General features: G+C 49.3%; 1 protein-coding gene across 1 annotated transcript in view; it reads left to right on the top strand.

The window, feature by feature from the left end:
* The first annotated feature begins 7421 nt into the window (after nt 1–7421).
* SPRED2 (sprouty related EVH1 domain containing 2) overlaps nt 7422–14102 on the top strand; it is a 123914-nt gene continuing 117233 nt past the window's right edge. Inside the window, exon 1 of the mRNA XM_032653380.1 lies at nt 7422–8003. Within this exon, the coding sequence (XP_032509271.1) occupies nt 7978–8003 (26 nt within the window). The 5' untranslated portion in view covers nt 7422–7977. The remainder of the gene's footprint in view (nt 8004–14102) is intronic.

Here is a 14102-nt window from a genome sequence, read left to right as displayed (position 1 = left end):
CAAATATTTGTATAAATAAATATATAGCACTTATATATGTGATCAATGTATATTACTACAAATCTCCTTCTCTGATTGTGAAATTTGAAGTAGACTATAAAAATGGTTACAAATTCCTCTCATCCTTGTATGCACATCCCCTGCCATGTGACTGCTCCTCTTCTGGTCAAGAAGGAAAGTCTAATTCCCTGCTTCTTGACTTTTGACTCTGGGTTGGCTATGTGACTTCTCTGGCTAATGAGATAGTATAAACAAATGTGATGCAAGCAGAGGCTTGAAAAATGCATGTACTTTGGGGTTTGCCCTCTTGCTGATCTGGGAACCCTGCCACCACTGCCATGTGATCTAATCTGGGCAGGTCTACTGGAAGATAACAGATCACATGGAGCAGAGATGAGCTAGTCCAGCTCAGGCCAGACCAGTCAGCCTGCCAATCACCAGATACATAAGAGACCATCCTAGATCATCCAGCCCCAGCTGAGCTGGCCGAGGCCAGAACAGTCACCTGGTCTAAAGGCCACACGCTCATGAGAGATAATAAAATGTTTATTGTTTTAAGCCACAAAATTTTGTGTTTTCTTTTGTTTGTTTGTTTTTTGGCCACACAGCATGTGGGATCTTAGTTCCTTGACCAATGATCAGACCTGAGCCCCCTGCAGTTGAAGCACAGCATCTTTACCACTGGACCACCAGGGAAGTCCCTTGTGGTGTTTGTTATACAGCAAAAGCTAACTGATACAGGGACCATATCTTACTGAGTTTTGTTTTCCTCTTTTCCTTTTACGCATTCCAAAAAGCTTGGGTAAAACGTTTGGTCGCCACAAACATATGATCTTTAATTTTCTTCCAATTCTAAAAGTTCATATTCTTAAGCATCCTTTCTGAGTTATGAGCTTTACAGAAGAAAGGGGCTGGGGAATAAAGGTAGTAAAAATGAGGCATGATATTAAGAGTGAGAAGGGAGCTGGAGATGTGAAATAAGGTGGTGACAATGGGATGCTAAGGCCAAAAAGAGAGGTTGGTACAACTCATAAAATGTTGACTAACTTCCTGGGAGAAATTTGTTCTATTAAATCAGAATCTCTATGAAATTCCCTGGCACTGACCCCAGATGTCCCTATGTTAAATTGCAAACAGCAAACATACATTCTAAAATTCCCTTATGTTCCATTCCTTAGTTCCTCTCAATCCTTTTCACTATCCTAAATATGGCTTTCTATTTTGGTAGTTAGAATTTTTTTGGCTATAAGTGACAGAAGCCCAACTTGATCTAAAAAGGCCAGATCATCCTCAAGCTTCAGGCAAGGTTGAATCCAGTTGCTCAACTGATGTCCTCAGGGAACTGTCCCTCCATCTCCAGCTCTAGGTTCTGCTTTCCTATGTTCTGGCCTCCCTGTATCCCTCAATCCCTGACCTATTTTGTGGGTCTCAGAGTTGAGTGGTAGCAACTGTCTACTGGTGATCAAGCCCTCCTCCTGTTACCCTGATCATGTCAGAGGCACTAAGATCCATCCAATTTCCCAAGTCAAAAACTTGGAAGTTATCCCAGACCTCTCCATTAGTCTCCATATCTAATAGATCATGAAGCCAAGTAATTTCCACCCCATCTGTGTCTTTGGAATTAGTTTTCCCTCTCCACGGCCAATGCCACTGTGCTTTGTCATGCATTGTTATTTCTGTCGTGGAAGAAGAAAATTTCTCCCTAACCAGTCTTTGCTTTGCTTCCTGCAAACCATCCTCCATGCCTGGAGTAATCTATTAATAATGTAAATCTGAGTCTAGCATTCCCTGCTTAAAATGGTTATGTAACTCATATAAGCTGCTCCATAAATTTAGGGTACAAACATGATCCCATATGGGGAGTTTTCCAGTGGATCACTTGAACCTCACCTGCCCTGTTGGCAGAGATCTTAGGTTGAGTTCCCCAGAAATAGAGCCTGAGCTGGGGATAAGCGTTGTTATTTTAGAGGCCTCATTGCTTCCCTGCCACTGGGCTATGACTAAGCCCATTCTAAACCACCCTGTTTGGCCTAATTTATAATAGAGTCTTGGGGTAGGAGATCGAAGATTGGTGTCTTTCCTCCCAAGAGACCAGAGGCTTCTCATTTTAAATGCTGTGCACCTAGTGCCAAGCTCTGCCTACCTGGGGTCTCAGAGTGGGACCATGATCCAGTCATAAAGGATTCGTTTATGTCTGAGGTCAAAAACTCAAATGCCTACAGGAGCCAGAAGCCCGACAGACTCGGCAGCAACCACTCTGTTGCAATCAACTGTTACCAAGCAAGAATTTGGCACTCACCATCCCCACATCTTTGGAGTTTTTTCAGGAGGAGCTAAAAATCTTGATTTTTACGTGAAATATTCTGATTTCAAACTGTTACCTTGATTTCTTTAAAAAAGCAGGCAAAACAAAATTCATCTGGGGCCTCATCTGACCCAGGGGCTATCAGTTTGCAAACCCCCAAACAATGGATGCCCACTTACCTTAAATTTGCATAACTATAGGGGCCCCTGCAAAGAGCTGGGACTGGACAGAGCTCAGCTGTGAACCTGCTCCAAAAGGTTCCAAGACTTCAGGAGAGTCTAACCTCCTTTAGCATGGTCTCTGCTGCCTCCCTGACCTGACCTTCTCCTCGCCTCTCTGTTACCCTGGCTCCCCACACTGTCACACCTTAGGGCCTTTGGGTCAGTTATCTACGCCCTCTCACCTTCCTTCAAGATCTGGCTCCAACACCCCTTCCTCTGGGCAGCCTTCCTTTCCCTGACCTCTGCTTTTTCTCCTGCTTACCGCATGTTTTAGAGCAGTTATGCCATTGTCCTAATGCTTTCTTTACAGGACTGTTGCCCCACCTGACTGAAACCCTAGAGGGCAGGAGGTTCATTGACCACTGTATCCCCACAGCCTCACAAAGCACCTGGCACTTTAAATGCAGGTTGGAGGAAAGGGCCTCCAGTTTGAAAAATAATGACCAGACCACTGCCTTTCACATGCCAGAAATACATTTACGAAGAACCAGTCATTTTATTTTGAGAAAAGAAGTTGAAACTTGGTGTTTAAGAGAAGGGGTAAAAAACCCCTCTGCATACTGTCATCTTTAGAATGACTCCATATTTGTGAAATACAGTTGGAAAGAATAAGTGTTTATACTTCCTCATCTTTGGACATAGCTGAAGCTTCTAAGAAGAGTTCTAGAACAAGAGAATGGCTAAACACCCGTTGCACTGCTTTTCTCCCAGACCTCAAATGTCCCCAGGGCTTTTACAGCCGGGGATGTTTGCTGCCTCGGAGGGGAAAGGGAACCAGCTCCTCCGAATGAAACAGCACTTCTACAGAGGCGAGGCCTTCTGAGGGAGAGCAAGCAGCCACAGCCGAAAGGACCCTTTGCATAATCTACTCATAAATTGAGGCCGTAGAGTTGTAAACTGAAACTCCAGGGGCAAACCCTAAGCGGTTACGTTTTCTCAACGAGAAGGTTGCCCAATCCTGTCAGTCATGTCTTGCTCTCTCTCTCCCGGGTGAGAGCGCGCGCGCACACACACACACACGAGGTTCGGTGGACCGCTGCCTTGACCCTTGACTTTGAGCCTCTCTCCTACCTAAAGTAGGGATTTCAGGAAGCAGCGAGGTTTCATTCATAATACATGAACTCAAGGGAGGAGGGAGGAAGGGACAAGAGCCTTTCATCTCTGCTATTTAAAATCCCAGCCTTACAGCTGAAAGGGAAAATGACCCGGGAGCCAACGCCATCGGCGATGAAGTATTCACGATAACAGGACGCAGGAGCGCGTCAGCGGCGTGCCCGCCGGCTATATATACCGCGCCGATTATGCAATCGGGCTCCAGCCATTCATGCCCGGACTGGGACGCCGCGCGCCAAGGGTGGGGGTGGGGCATCATTCCCGGGTGCCGGGTCAGTTTCTAAGTTTGCATCATCCCCTTCATTACGAGAGAGCTTGGGTTTCCATTCCGGCCGGCGGGTCTGGGGTGAGGCAGCCAGGCTGCAAAGTCGCTTGGCACACCCTGGCACACACGACTGCTTATTTAAACAGAATAATAAAAGCACCCGGGCGCGGCCAAACTGAGCGTAGGGCTGGGCTCCCGGCAGGCCGGAAGGAACTGATACAGCGGGAGCTAATGCTACCCGCTCCCTCCCGGGTCGGAAGTGTCCTCCGAGCGCCGGTCATTGAGAAATACCTAAGGGGCAGAATGGGGGTGAGGTGAGGACAGGCGGAACGCAGCTGCGCCCGCCTCGCGGGGCGGGGAGCGGGGGCCGCCGCGGCGGTAGGGGGGCTCCTGCGGGCCGCGGCCGGGCAGCACAAACCTTAGGGCACAGTGGAGTCCTCCCCCAATCACCCCCTATCCCACGCCCCCACACACCCGGGAGGAGAAGGGAACTGATTATCACCAGCCCACCCCGGGGAGATCTACACTCCCCGCCCTACCGGACCCCGACGGGCGAGAAGTGGGAGGATGCAGAGCGGGGGCGAAGGACAAGAAAGAGCAGATTGCTGAAAAGGAGAAAATGTCCGCTTCTCCCCGCGCCCTTTGCGGGGCGGGAGAGGGGCGGGGGCCGCGGCCGGCTTCCGACTTAAAGGAGACCTGCGGGTCTACTGAGCATGCCCGTCCGGCGGTCGCCGAGGGTCGCTCCGGTTCCGGGCTCCAGGCTTTCCAGGCGGCTGGCGAGGAGGATTCGGGAGGGGGTGCTCCCGGGCCCCGGACTCCGGTTGAGAGGCGGGTAGGTGGGGGGTCCTGCTGGGGGCTCCGCTGGGTTAGCGTGAAGTTGTGAGCAGATCAATATTACTTTTGACGCTGTACGAGACACCTTTGGTTTGCTTTCCCTGCCCCTTGTTTCGCTGGTTGTGTGGGAGAGACCGGGATGCGGGTATTTAGCTCTTTCAGCAATGTCATTAAAGCCCTGAATCCGTGATACCCCCTATTCTGGAAACAATCCAGTAGACTTTGCTAACACCCTGATAGATCAAAAAACATCTAAGTTATTCGCCCGCTACCGCCATTTATTTTTGGAGTTGCCGGAGTCACAGTTAGCAATTGATGGGGGGGACCAAGAGGTGACCTGCTAGGAACATTTTCATCAAAAGGCCCCTTTTGGGTAATGAAGAAGGCAGAAGAGAATTGCAAGGTTTTCTTTAGAGGAACACAGAGGACCAGGAGCGGTGGGGGGAGCATTTGGTAATCCACAGGCTAGAGGGAAGAAATGGTTGCCGTTAATCTCCTATTTGCAGAGTGCGTAACACAGTGCCTTCACTTTATAGCCATTTAATCCTCCCAACGACTCTATGTTGTGGGAATTATCCTGACACTACAGACACTGAATCCGAGGCTCAGAGAACTTAAGGACCTGCTGGAGTCTGGCAGCAGGACAACCAATTTGGGACCTGGTTACTCCTGGACCTTGGAATGTTTTCTTTTGCTCCTCCGGCTGCCTGGTCACTGGGTTGGACCAGTCATTCACTGCTATTAGCAGGGAGATGGATGAATGAGTTGTGATAACACAGAACCAGCTTGCCTATCTGCAGAAATTAATAATCACCTCACCTGCCACCTTGCCATTTGAGTACTCTGAAACTGGAGGGTGGCGCCGAAGAGATGCCCATTGGGTGGATAATTTTGACATGGACAAATGTCCATGTTCCTGAAAATTCAGGAATGAATGAGTGGGAACTCTTTCAAACATTGTTGAGAAAAGCAACAATGGGCAAAGGTGAGAACTGGGTAGATGCCTTAGCCTTATGGGGATTTAGACAACAACGAGGTCTTGCTTTGTTCAGTGCTTTCTCATAGACCCTCAACGGCCTCAAAAACAGAAGGACAAGCGTGGCCTTGTTATCTTTGTTTTATAAAGAAACTGAAGAATTGCTAAAAGCCTCACTCAGGGTCTCAGGACTGCTAGGAGAAAACCAGAACCCAGGTGTTCCTCCCCTGTCTAGTGCCCTTTTCACCACCACACACCAGCACTCAGCATCAAGGGTGGGTAGAGCCCAGTCCATGTCCAGCAAGATCACGGTTATTGTAAACACGAAGCCTAGGGTAAACCACTAGCTTTTCCTTGACTCAAGGTGAAATTCTGTCTTCGGAGTACTTGTGGCTATCCAAATGCATGCATGTACACTTTAGGTATACTACATTTGAGGCATATAATCTTCTCTTAATTTGTTCAGTGGTTGCTATTAAGTTAAAAATCTCTGTGTAGTGTCTTGGCAGATTCAGGAGGATAGAAAAGTACTGCACTGGGAGCTCAGGAAGGGGCAGAGACTGCATCTCTTGCTCCCTAGCAAGACCCCAGAAGGAAATATCCAATAGCTATGGAATTTGTGGGACCCACTGCAGAGTAACAACGTGAAGCCCCTTGTTCAAACACCATAAAGAATTTCAAGACTGCAACAGCAGAGCATCAAGCCAAGCAAAGATCCTGTTACAGTTGTTTAGGTTGCCTGCCCATTGCCTAGACAGTGCTGTTTTAGAAAGTGCAGGCCCATCCAGGCCCAGGGTCCCAGGCCAAGGCAGGAAAAATAATTTAAAAACAAAGGGGAGGTGGAAGGGGAACAGGGCTCGAGGAGCTCTCCATCTCCCCATCTCACTGTGCCAAAGCCCAGGCAGCTGGCAACATCTGGGCCAGGAATTGTGGCGTTCAAGGGTCTGGGACAAGGGCCATCCTCCACCAACTTGAGAGAGATTTACTGAATAATTTAAAAAACATATTTGGGTTTACCTTTTAACCTGGGAACGTCTTTCATTTCTACTGGAATGCAAACGTTTCTGGGTTGTGTTGGATTTTTTTTTTTCAATGTACAAATAATGATTCCTTAAAATTGCCCATTCCCCTACTAAGAAAAAAAAAGATCATAAGATTCACGTGAAACTGAAAAGCCTCTGACATTCAGAATCTTGGCAAAGGCACCTGTGCCGCCCCCCACTCTCCCGCTCCAAGGTCGGGGATAGTTGATCTTCTGATCGCGAGTACCCTTCCGGCCCTCCTCTGAGCTCCTCGTCTCCCCCCCCCCCCCCCCCCCCCTAGTCCTCCGATTTTTAATCCAGGGGTTTCGAAGGAGGGAGGGAACCAACCGGGAGCCAGATGTGTGCGAGTCTGCGGCTGCCGCCTCCTCCCTCCTCTCGGGCATCTTAAAACCCGGAGCGCTAACGAAGGAGGATCCGGAGTTAGACGCGGCGCGAGTAACTCCGCTCCGGGGCTCCTCCGGGAGTGGAAGCCAGGAGGGAGGGTGGGGGGTGGGGGAGAAAGGAAGCGGGGCATGCTCAGTAGACGGAACAAAGTTTTTTTTTTTTTTCCTCCTTTTTTTTTTTTTTTTTTTTCGGTCGCAAGTAGGAAGCTTTTTGCACTCCACCACCTCTGGCCGCTGGGAAGACGTCATCGCTTCCGCCCTACTTCCTCCTCCTGTTGGCGGCGGTGAGAATCCAATATGGAGTAAATCGGCGGAGTCAAGAGATGGGGCTCGTACCGGGCGCCCTGCACCGCCTTCCAGGCGCACCTCCCCCGACCGCCGAGCGCTCCCCGGAACCGTGATTGGCCCGGTTCTCCGGGGGCAACCCCGGACCAAGCCCCCACCCGCGGCCCGCCCTCTCCTCCTGCTCTCAGCGGTCCCCGCCGCTCCACGGCGCTCTTGTTTTTCTCCTCCTCTCCCCCATCGCTGTCCCCTGCCCAAATCTCTCCTCTCCGCCCGCCCCCGAGCCCCCGGAGCCCCCCGCCCGCCTCGCCCCTCGGCGCTGCGGCGCTCACTATCCCCCGAAGCTTGCCTGTGCACCCCTTCCCCCAGACCTCACCCCGCGCTCCGGTCGCCCTGCTTCCCCTTCTGCCTTCTGCGGCGTCCCCTTCATCTCTAGCAGCTCCCCCCAACCAAATCAGGCGATCTCCGGAGATGTGAAGAAGGGGGGTGAGCAGACAGGAAGATGAAGGGAGCAAAGCTGCCCGCCGCGGGACAGGCGTCTAGGTGAACAGGAAAATGACCGAAGAAACACACCCGGACGAGTAAGTTTGGCCGCGGGGTGGGACGAGGGTGCCCCGCAGGGGCAGCGTGGGGGCCGGGGCTGAGGACGCGGGCTGGGACTCTGGTTGGGTGAACTTGGCGTGGGGTGCAGCGACTCGCTGGCCTGGGGGGTTTCGGACGCGAAATTTCCTGCTTGTTGAAGTGAGGAGGGGGCGAAAACTGCTGCGGGCCAGCGGGGGCGCGCCTTGGGTCGGCGGGCTGGTGGCCGCTGCGGGGGCCAAGGGCGCGCGGGTGACCTCGGGGCGGTCCCCGTTCCCTGTCCGGGGACTCACAAACACCCCTCCCGCCGAGATCCTCGGCGGCGGGAGCGGAAGACCTGACACCCCTGCTCCGGCTTCCCGGGGTCGGTGGGTTTTTACACGGTGACTTTGTGGCTTTCCCAACCGCCGCTAGCCCCGCGGTCCCTTCGGGAGCCCACTGGGGCCGAGGCTCCGCCATGTCGTTTTCCTGAATCGCTTTCATTTGCATACCACATTTTCATTCATAAAAAACACAGCGGAGCACAGGGAGGACTGGGCGCGGGCTGCGCGGGGGTCTGCGTGCGCCCGGGTCCCCGCGCGGGCCGGCGTGCTGGAGCCGCCCAGGGGTCCCGCGGCGCGTGTGAGTGTGTGTGCACGCGCCGGCGGGCCCAGCACAGGCGTCCCGCGGGGTCTGGGCTGCTTGCTGGGCGGATCAGAGGTCGTGCGGCGGGGGCGGGCGGAAGCGTGCGGGGCAGCGCGCTGCGGACACGTGTGTGTATGTATCTGTGTGTGTGTTTATCTGTGCGTGTGCGCGTGCACACGTGTGCGTGCCCAGCCCGCGGGCCCGAGGGGAACAATGCTCGGGGCGCTTCGCTGGAGGGTCTCTCCGGCGGACCCGCCGCTTCCCGCGGGACCCGTGTCTTTCTCCAGCCCCGGGCCAAGGGTGCAGCTCCCTCCGGCTCCACGGTCGCCGAGTCCGGTTTGGCTTTCTCCCACCCGCGCCCGAGGCGTTTCCGATCGCGGGTGCAATAGAATCAGGGCCGCCCGGCCCCGTGCCTGAGGTCGTCGGCTTCGGGTCCGAGCGGTCACCGCACCGCGGCGGCCGCCTCTGCTCAGTGGCTGTGCCCGCCGCCAGCCACTTTTTTTTTTTTTTTGTGAATAAGACGGTCTCCTTTATTGTCACATGATATCCCTCCCCTCCTCCCCTACACATTCATAAATCCGGAGCCTGCCTCGGCTCCTTTCATTCAGAGCTGCCATTAGCCAAGGTAGCAGCGGCGGCGCCGGCTGGGGCTCTTTGGCCCGGGCGCAGAGAGCGGGTCTGCAGCCGCCGGGACTTGCCTGGAGGGAGCCCCGCGCGTGTGTGCAGGGGCGTGGGGGCTGTGGGTAGCCCCCAACCGAGGCCCCGGGTCTTTTGCCCCCGCGAGCATTGAGACCCGGGGCAGAGAGGGGAAGTGACTCAGGGCTGGCCGGCGTTGAGGGCTATGCAGCAGGTGACAGAATGCTGTGCTCTAAGAATCTACTCACTTTTTTTTTTTTTTTTTTAAATGCCCCTTTATCCTTTGGCGTCTGCTGTCACCAGGCTGGGCGGGAGGGGGTGTTGGGAGGGTTGGTGTTTGGGAAAGAGAATTTCCTTTCTGTGGGTCCCCAGGGAGCTTTGACTGCAGTAACTCCTGGTCTGCCGGACACGCGTCCGTAGCTGGAGAGGATCCCGCCTGGTGTGCGTGTCCGCTGCCCCACCACATCTACTGGTCTTTCTATTTTAGACCTTTTGCTTTGCCTTCATAGACTGTATCTTGAAATCGTAAAATGTTGCCCTTCTAGGGCTGAAATATGGGGCAGGGGGAGGAATATGCTGCTGAGCCTTGCCCCTTTTTGGACCTGACTAATAAACAGGTATTTTTATGGGTCCTTGTTTGGCCCTGCACACACAGTTAGCGGTAGCAGCAGGGAGGGACGGTTGCCATGCTCTGGGCTTGTTGGAGATTGGTTCACCGCCCTAGATTGGGTTCCTTGGCTCCATCCCTTGGGGATACTGGCCTGGCCGCTCCCTTTTCAGGGCAGCAGGTTGGCTGTACATCCTACCCCATCTGGTATCCAAAGCAAAGGTATTTCATGTGGAATCACCAGCAAGAAATAAATCTCTTTCTTCCAGGCTTTCTGAGCAGTTCAGCATGGAACCGGCTGCCCCCACTGCTGTCAGAAGCCCAGTTGAGACAATGGATATTTGAGGACAGGTTCTGGTTTCAGTTAGAGAATCAGAAAGCTGTGGCACCTTAGCGCACTGCAGAAGTGGCCTTCTCGGGATTTCTTTTAATGTAATGACCTTGTCATGAGACAAGAAATGCCTGGTAGGAAAACGGGCTGTTCGGGCTGTAAACTGCCATTTGTGGACTCTGTCCATTATATTGTTCAACGTTCTTATGTAATGATCTCTCTGAAAAAAATTCCTTTTAAATGCTGGTGCCAGGAAGAAGGTTTCTCTCTGAGTTACAGAGCTAGCTGTGATTGCTTTTTTGGTTTTTTTTTGTTTTTGCTACCACTTTCTGGAAGCTCAGCTAAAATTTTTGCTTGATTATGGTAGCCATATTAGCTTAGGTTTTCGCTAGATTTGTTTACTGCCTCCTCTATATTCATTACAGTCTCCGATTTTCTAATGGTTTTATGTTTGAGGTCCCTCAGATAATCTTTCAGAAGTAGACAAGGTGTGTTACTTATAAGGAAGTGACATCAAACTGGAGACTTGAGAGATATATTTGTGCCTTAGGTGAAATAGATTTTCCTGATAGTCCACATATATTTAAGGTTTTTATTACACAATACAGGTGTTTAAATACGTTACATTTAGCATCAGAATACAATAACTCAGTCTTGCAACTGGTAAAATCATGCTTAATTTTTTAAAAATAATAAGTTTTGTCTTCTAATGTTCTTTTCTGTGTCAGTTTAAAACTCCTCCCTAGGGAATTCCCTGGCAGTCCAGTTGTTAGGACTCTACTTTCACTGATGTGGGCCGGGTTCAGTCTCTGGTGGGGGAACTAAGATCCTGCAAGCCGTGCAGCGTGGCCAAAAAAGAAAAGAAAAGAGAAAAAAGTGCTCTCTAATAAATAAATGCTCATAAATTCAGGAATGCTCTTTTCGCTGAGGGTCCTAAACAACAGCTTCCATACAGAAAATACCCTGATCCTTTTTTGATCCCACTCCAGATAGAAATGTATGTTAAGATTTACAACTCCACAGATCTGCTTTTTAATAATTGAAAAATTAACGAGCATCAATAAATTATTGAAAGTGGTCTTTTGTATACAGGGAGTGGAAGATGTTTTTTAAATCATATGTATTCCGTCTGTATTCTTAAATCATTTGGTCATGGTTATAAATGATTTGGAAATTTGCAGACAAAATGAAGAAACCCTTCTCGAGCAGGAGACACCTGGCTACCATTCAGCTTTCTGTGTTGTTCATGAACTCTTCTCTGCAACACACATCTTGCTGAGAATGGATTTGTAGCTCTGCCCTCGCACATATTTTCCCTAATGTTGGAAGATTTCCCATTTTTTAAAAAAAAAGGCTCTAATATTTTTGCTGAACCATTTCAAAGAAATTAGACATTAGACCTCTCATATCCAATTACTTGAGCTTACTTTCCAAAAGACAAGCATACTATCCCGTGAAACCACAATACCATGATCACACTTTACAAAACTAAGAATAATTCCCTGTTGTCTTTAACTCTCAGTCTCAACTGACTGAAAAATGTCTTTCTAACTGGTTATTTCAGCCAAGGGCTGAAGATCCCGCTTTAAATGCATTTGTAATGTATTCTTATGGCTCAAGGCTTAGCCATTTGGTCACTTTCTGATCTAAGGCAAGTTACTTATGTATCTCACTTTGCTTTTATCTGAGTGAATAAAATGGGAATAAATATTACTGATTTCGTGGAGTTGCCGTGGGAATTAAATGAGCCAGCCTGTGTAAAGCTTGCAGCCCACACTAGGAATAACAGGTGTCTGGTGTCGGCTCTGTGCTGGGCACTGAGATAGGTTTCTTACAGGCTCACTTTCAAATAACCGTGTGAAGGAGGTGTTACCCCATTTAACTGATGCGGAAGCTGAAGAGAGCAAATAACTTTTATGGCACTTTACTCATTTAGTCTTCTCAACAATTCTATGCAGTAGATGGTTTTATTACCTCCATTTATAGGTGCGGAAATCAAGGCCCAGAGAGGTTAAGTAACCCCAGCAGCCTAGCTCAGGAAAGACTGTGTTTCTAAAGCACCATGAGGTACTGTCTCAGAAGGGGAGCGGGTGGTCAGCCATAGTCATTCTGACTTCAGAGCTCACACTGTTTCTGACAGTCACGCTGTCCCTAATTCTTCTGGATTGATGACAGTCTGTCATTGCCATAATTTTTTTCATTTCCCTTATCTTCCCTGAAAATGCTATGAAGCACATACTGAATTAAAGTGAATTTAAATAAACTTGGGCTCGAGCATTCTGTGATACACCTTAAGATAACGGGAGGAGTGTGAATTCAGAGTTGATTATTACTGGAATGTTTGCTCTATAGTCATTGAAATAAGAGTTGTGGTAATTAGACCCGTTCCAAGTATTGATCCATTCTCTATGCATTAGCCTTAAAAAAAAGGGGGTGTGTTTCTACTCTACCTGAATAGAATCCTTAAATGTTGAGAACAGAGTTGACTATGCAGAATTGGAATCTTGGTCTCTTCCTTAGAAAATCTTGAAAGCAAAACAAAACAAAAAACTTGGAAAGACCTTAACAAGCTTAGAAGCCAGGACATTGTCACTGTATAAAGACATTGTCATCGTATAAAGTTAAGTGCCTACTGCAAGGCTGTATGTCTTGTTAGGTGGTGGGCCTGGACTAACCTCCATCTGCTGGGTTTATTTCCACAGGGATCTTAATAAATGCTACCTTTTTCCCAGTCCCTTTAACCAAAAACATGTATCAAAAGTGGATCAGTATCAGTACCGATACTATTCTGCCCAACAGTCTCCTTGCTTGTGCTGTTTATTCCGGAGTCATCTTTCTTCCTTTCCTTCTCCAACAAGTGAAATTCTGCTCGTTCCCCCCCCCGCCAGCCAGCTCTGAGTCATTCCTCTTATGAGGTCCTCCTAGACTTTCCCCACCCCGACTCCCTAAGTCAAAACCGTGGGCTCTTTATAGCCTTTTCCTCCCACACTGTATGACAGTTATCACCATTTAGAGTTGGACTTACACCCAGCTAGATTCTGTCCCAGAACATGAGCTTTTGGGATTTAGAGTTACCTCTTAACTGCCTAGTTTTCTAACTGTTGTCCCAATACCATTGGGCACATTGTGGTTTGCTTTTAATAAAGATCTATTAAATTAAAAAATGGATTTGATTATTTTAAAATGCTGTTTTGCCCCTGCTGACTGATGCAATAATTATAGTTGTCCTATTTGGTTAACTTAGGTTGTGTATAAACCTCCTTCTCAGAAACTCCCGTGTTCACCTGAAGCATGCTTGTGGCAATTGGGTGCAGAACCATCTGGTGGTGGTGATCTGTGATTGACAACTCAAAACCATGTTGATTCCAATCACTGTTGTGAGAACTGGGAAGTAGAATGTCTTAAACACAATAAGCCAGGGCCTGTGTTTCTGCCTCTGCAGGAGAATCTCGGCAGAAATCACAGTGTTAACAATGTGCAGTAGCTATAGGGTTCTGATGGAGTCTTAACACTTGAAGTTGGAGACAGCTGTGCTGATGACCTCCACTATGGGCAGAGTTCCTATATTATGGGGGTGAACGCAAACACACAACCTAACAGCAAAATCCTCAGAAACTGAGCAAGATGATAACAGAGGCAGAGCAGGAAGTTTTTGTGTTCGGTTTTGGCTTGTTTTCTCTTAAGTAAATTGGGCTGATTTTTTTTTTTTTTTTTTTCAAAGACCCAGTCACATTGATAAACTCATGAACTATTCTTGTAAATGTTTCTTTTTGATCAATATTTAAGGCTAGAACACTGATGACTTTTTAAGGCATTGTCTAGGGCTTTTAGTCACTGGAGTAGAAGGAGTGTTTTGCACTGGTGCACACCGTGCTCTGTGAAATGCGTTTTCTGTGTGCTTGC

This window comes from Phocoena sinus, chromosome 13 (genome assembly GCF_008692025.1).
Source record: "Phocoena sinus isolate mPhoSin1 chromosome 13, mPhoSin1.pri, whole genome shotgun sequence".
Lineage (NCBI taxonomy): Eukaryota > Metazoa > Chordata > Mammalia > Artiodactyla > Phocoenidae > Phocoena > Phocoena sinus.
The sequence above is the reverse complement of the archived record's forward strand: the minus strand, read 5'-3'. Positions and strand labels throughout refer to the sequence as shown.